Here is a 6,031-nt window from a genome sequence, read left to right as displayed (position 1 = left end):
GGCTTCCGCTGCGCTCCGGGCCGGAGCCGAGCCGCCTGCGCTGCCACAGCAGCTGCCTCCACACACACTCGCAGACGCTCACACTCACACGCTCGCCCGCCCTGTTCCCCCGCCCCCTCCCCAGCTCCTTGATCTCTGGGTCTGTTTTATTACTCCTGGTGCGAGTCCCGCGGACTCCGCGGCCCGCTATTTGTCATCAGCTCGCTCTCCATTGGCGGGGAGCGGAGAGGAGCGAAGAAGGGGGTGGGGAGGGGAGGGGAAGGGAAGGGGGTGGAAACTGCCTGGAGCCGTTTCTCCGCGCCGCTGTTGGTGCTGCCGCTGCCTCCTCCGCCGCCGCCGCCGCCGCCGCCGCCTCCGGCTCCTCGCTCGGCCCCTCTCCGCCTCCATGTGCCGGATAGCGGGAGCGCTGCGGACCCTGCTGCCGCTGCTGGCGGCCCTGCTTCAGGTACGCGGCGGTCCCCGCGGACCGGGCCACGGGCGGGGTGGGGCGGGCGGCGCCGGGTCCCTTTGTTCCCCGCGCCGCTGCGGGGCCGGGCTGCGCACCCGGGAAGGGAGGTGCCGCGCCGCGCCGCGCCGCGCCGCGCCGCGCGGCCGGGAGCTGCGCAGGCATCAGGCTCCGTCCGGGCGCTGGGGCAGGGCTGCCGGGGCCAGCAGGTCTCTCGCGCCTTTCCTGGCGGGGCTCTGGGGACCGGATTGCCGGTCCCCTCTGCTCCTTTTTCGGGGCCGAGCATGCTCACGGGGGGTGTCCCCAGGCAGCAGGAGGGTGAGGCAGGATAACTCCCAGGTTTTGCAGTTTTCTGTGTCTTTCGCCCCTCGTATACTACTTTGCTCCAATTTTTTTGTTTATTTCTGTAGGGATGGGTTCCGAGTTTACAGTAGGAATTCTCACTCTGGTGTCTTAGTTACGGGACTTGCCTCCACCGTACCCCACCCTGCACCCGTGCGCCTCCCGGTGCCCAAGGGCTCCACTGTCCTATTGTCTTTATCCCAGTCTGGAGTTGCCTCCTTTTCTTCTTCTCTTGTCCTCACAATATTCTGTGTCGGTCCCACCTGGAAAGAAAATCTGGCCCTCTTGCCCGGAGGAGTCTCTGCGGGTCAGCGCCTGCCTCCAGACCCAGTCTGGCCTCTCACGCCCAGTATCTCCCCGGGGCGAGAAGTTCCCTTACGCGGCTGCTCCTCTCTCTCTCTCGGTCCGGCTGCCTGTGCCCTGCATGTGCCCCGGAGGCGCCTTTGCCTGGAGCCTTCCGTACTTTTCATACCCTCGGGAGAGCGCCAGCGAGCCTTTTCATTTAATCTCTACTAAGAGGCTCTTTCGCGGCAGGAAGCACCTGCTTCAGTCCGGGCGCAGGTTCCCTCGCCACTGCACGCTGTGGGTTCCCAGCCCGGCGGCAGCCCAACTTTCCGCCGCCTCCAACCCAAGGATGCCCCCAGGCTCCTCCCGACCAGCCAGCCCGGGCCTGGAGGCCACTTCACACAGCTTCGGCCGGGACTCTCTAGCTGGGCGGGTGCAGTGCCCTGGTCCCAAGTCGGTCTCCGCCTGCCGTGGGGTCCCTCGAAGGTTGCGGGAAAGGGGCGTGCCCGCCCTCGCCGCGGGGCAGGAAAATCCACGGAGGGTCCCCCTGCGTATCGCCCTCGGGGCAGGGGGAGGGGTGCTTTACTGCCAGCTGGCAGCCCCGAAAAGTGCGGACGCAGCTCGGAAGTGCCTGCTCCGGGGGTGGAGACAGGTGTTGTGGATTGCCCCACTCCGTGGTCTTCACGGGTCAGGGCCTGGCGCGCTTCGGCCCGCCGGGGGGTGAGTGCTGCTGGGGCGGGGGCAGGGGCGGGACGGGGCTGGCCCCCGCAGTCTCTCGCGCTTTCTCCCGCAACCCCCTAGACGGGTGTGGGCCGCCGCCGCGCGGAGCCCTGTCCATGGTGCGCCATGGTGCGGCACGCCTGACCCTGCCCGGCTCCACGCTTTCTTCCCAGGGTCGTGCTCTCTCACTTTTTGTGTCTCCCCACCCCTGCCTCCCAGGCCAGGGTCCCGGCGTTCCTTTTTCCTTTCTTGGATTTCTTCTTTTGTTCTTTAGTCTCCTACCGGTCTTTCTCCCCTTCCCCCACTCGCCATCCCTCACTTGGCTCTCTCCTGACTCGGGGATTTCAGAACTGTTAGACTAGACATTTTTGGCCTTTGCAGTTTTGGAGAGTGGATGGAATTCCTTCTAACTTGGGGGAGGAGACCTGCCAGTCACTTGCTAACAAAAGTACCTCCTGTTATAAAACCGCCCTTTATTCTCCCAGCGCACACTCCTCATTCTTTGACCTCCTGTCACTTCATTTATTGTTTCTTCTTTAAAAATGGGGTTTATTAAAGAGGTTAGGCTGAAGGAGGAAGAAGGAAAAAAGTCCTGCTTCTAAAGTATTTGAAGTTAAATGGAAGGCAAGACAAACTTAAGATTCCTGTGTATTAGGATTTTTTTTTTTAACAAAGGAGATGTGATATATTTTTTTTAAATCTTACTTTAAAAACATTAATTTTTGGACAGCATTGGGTCCTCTTATTTACAGGCATAAATCCTCAGTGTGAATCCACCAGCAGATGGTTATTTTCACAAACTTTTTCATCTAAAAGTGAGTTTTAATTGAATACTGTGCAGCGAAGTTAGGACACGAAGAGACATTTGTTGGTCATGAATACTGTGGGAAATCTATGTGTGTTACAAGTGGAGCACTCTCATTTTCTGTTTTAGTCATCTGCCTTGAAGTCAGGTGTGAATTTTCTGTCATTTTTTTCTTAAGCGTTTCTAAAAATACCGTTTATAAGCATTAAATAATGTGCTTTTCCGTTGTATGTTCTTTCTCAGTTTCTTCTATACCAATGTTGACTTTTTTAAACCTTCAAGAAAGGAGAAATTATAACTTTCTCATCAAGTTATTTGGCAGTCCTCTAATTCATGAGTACAAGTCAAGCAGTAACATTGAATGATTTGAAAGGTCATTAGGAGTAGAAGCAGAGCAGTTTATGCAACATGAGTTTTAGGGTTAAGTGCACCATGTGGATTGTACAGATGAGATTAGAAATGACTTTGTGCTAATGGTCTGCTTTACACGCCCGAACAACAAAGCTCTGTCTGCAAGGTGAAAGTGGCTGCTCTGCAGTCAGCTGCTATTAACAGTCTAGGTTTTTTTTTTTCTTTTTTTTTTAAATACCAGACTAAGCAGCCCATAGTTTTAGAAAAGAGAATGTGTAGGTTATTAGTGCAGATACGGAGCACCCTTGTTGTTTTTTTTTTACAAGCTAAATATAATTGAATATTCAAAGGACTCTGTGCCTTGAATTGTTAACTGAAGTGTCTGTGTACCTTATTTTACTTTGAGAAATTATTAGTTTAGTTAGTCTGTTACCTAGATTTACATAATTCTAGTCAGTCTTGCGTATTATGATGTTCAACATCAAGATTTTCTTTTCTTTCTCATTTTAAGATTTAGCCTTTTTTATATTAAAAAATCCGAATTTGAGCATTCAACTTACCTGATAAAAGTATAAAATATTATATCACAAAGTTATAACCAGCTTTCCTTTTAAATAATACAAGTGACTTTCAAATCCTTACATATGTTTATTGTTAAGAAAAAAATCAATGTTGCTTTTACCATTGACCTAGTTAATTAATATATTAGAAACCTGTGTTGTTTTTCTAGTTCAAATCTTAATTGCATAACCCCATTGTTCTAATTTAAATACGTTTGTATGGGTTATGGGGCATCTAGGACAGTATTTTAATGTTCATAGAAATTCAGTTCTAAGACTTAACACGTAGATCCTAGTTTCAACCTTGTGTGAGGACCTTGGAAAAAAGATGCATAAACCTTATATGTTTTTCACCTATTAGGTACAGATTTTAAAGAGATTAATATTCAACATATGAAGCATACATAAAAAGAAGAAGCTTTGTTCTAGAATGTGGCAAGGATTCAGCAGTCATCTTAAGTGTAAATCATGTGTTTATTCTCAGTATTTATTTGATTTTCATGTGCTTTTGAAACATAAGTTCTTGTGAAAATAAGAGTTAACTTAGTTGGTGTTCACAGTTTATTTTACTTACTAGACACAGTTATGTATATTTCTTTGCTTTTCTTAACTTGAGGCATGCGGTCATTACTAATAGGTGGAAGGTTGCAAACATACTAGGTGTAATTTGAAAAACAGTATTTTATATATCCTCACTTGTTTTCAAAACACTATATGTTAAACCTTAGGTACTTTCTGACTTTTATACTTTCATCAAAGTCTGCCCTAACCTTCTAAACGTTCAGAGTGAGATTTTACAAGGAAATACTTTTTAGATATTTCTTGCTTTTTACATGTAGAGACTAAAGTCTTTCTGGAGCAGATTATTTTCGTGATGGTATAGAGCACCAAACTGTCCTTAATTTTCTTTTTCATTAAAAATTTCAATTCTTAAATCTGTTGTGCCTCATTAAGCTTTAGGGTTATTAATAGGGAAATGTCAAGACTTAAAGCAACAGTTAATCTTGCTTTAAATCCTATTTTTTTTTTAATCCTAAGTGATTAAAATCCCCATCTTGTTTTCAAGGGGATATTATGAAGTTAGAAGAGTGATTTTTGAAAATCAGAGCTGTTATTTAAGAAGTATAGTGTTCGTATATACACTACCATTTTTCCCAGGTTAACATTCAGATTTGTTCTTTTGGCTCAAATACAAAAAAGTAATCAAGTTTAGGCACTGCTTAGATTTGGTGGTGGGTTTTGTCAGCCATTTAAAAATGTGATAGATTTTTAAATTTGGATTTTGTCATCTGAATAAGTATTTCGCTCTGACAGCAGTATACTTGCTAGAACCTAAGTATTTTCAAGTTAAGAGTTTTAAGTTGGAACATAATTGGTACCAACAAATCACTATGTCTCACATTTCTGTTTTTTTCTACTAAAATTTTATTTTTATTTTAATTTTTCAGAAAAAGACATCAGTTAATTTGAGCAGATGCTAGTCTTTGTATTTAACTAAAGACATGTAAGTTTTAATTAAACAACCTTATCCATGCCAAGGAAGAGGTATATACAGATTAATGTTTTAGTAAGAGCTATATCTTCTGCATGTATGAAGTGATAGGTCTAAAGTAGGCAGAACAAGGTGAATTCACAAGCTAAATGGGACTTTTTGAAAGATGTAGATTTAAAGATTATGATTTATGTTATAATAGAGTCTCTTTAAGGAAAATTTAGATTAAATTCTGCTTAGAGTTTTATTCCTTGTTACTCACTCTTTGGTACTCAGTGCACTTCCTCGTCTGCTTCCAACTGTACTTACAGCACCCAAGCCCTTGGATTGCATAAACACACACACACACACACACACACACACACACACCCCAAATGTATGTTGAGGACTGCTATATACATATGAGTCTCCTGCAACACTGAGTACAGTCTGATATGAAGTGTCAATCAATAATTGATTGATTACTTTATGTCATGAAAGGTGGTTTAGGCACCAACAGTATAATAACTGATCTGTGCAAGTGAATGCCCTTGTGTAGTGTCAAGGGCAAGAGCTAGTGTCAAGGGCAAGAGCTAGTGTCAAGGGCAGGAAGCATGTGGTTCTGATTTCATCCAGATGTAGTCTACTCTCTTAAACTCCTGTGACCTCATTTTCCTCAACAGTAAAATCTTGGGCCTAGTTGGATTAGTTGATCTCTAAGAGACTGTCCAGTTGCATGATTCCTGGGGCTACTTAAAAAATATCTCAAACACATCTCCTTTTCGAACGTTGTGGAAAGGCTTTTTTTCAGCCTAAAATGTAAGAATTTTCAGATACTTGGAGTGATAGAATGTGAGTTTTGAAGATTTATTAACCGTAGTTTATCGTGATAGGTTTAAAGTCATCTATATTTTTTATATGGCTGAATTTTAAACTTAAAATTTTCTTCATTGGCTGTGCTACCTTTGCCAGTAAAAGTAAACAATTCTGGGGAGCGGTTTAGGCTTAAAGGAAGGTAAGTGTAATATTACTGAGAATAAAATTATTTTTAG

The 6,031-nt window shown here is 45.2% G+C and overlaps 1 protein-coding gene across 1 annotated transcript in view; it reads left to right on the top strand.

Annotated features, from left to right (window-relative positions):
• Positions 1-283: 283 nt before the first annotated feature.
• CDH2 (cadherin 2) overlaps positions 284-6,031 on the top strand; it is a 226,277-nt gene continuing 220,529 nt past the window's right edge. Inside the window, 1 exon segment of the mRNA NM_001132373.1 lies at positions 284-445. Coding sequence (NP_001125845.1) covers positions 386-445 — 60 coding nt within the window. The 5' untranslated portion in view covers positions 284-385.

The sequence above is a fragment of the Pongo abelii genome, chromosome 17, assembly GCF_028885655.2.
Source record: "Pongo abelii isolate AG06213 chromosome 17, NHGRI_mPonAbe1-v2.0_pri, whole genome shotgun sequence".
NCBI classification, from domain to species: domain Eukaryota; kingdom Metazoa; phylum Chordata; class Mammalia; order Primates; family Hominidae; genus Pongo; species Pongo abelii.
This window is presented reverse-complemented; position numbering and strand designations above follow the sequence as displayed.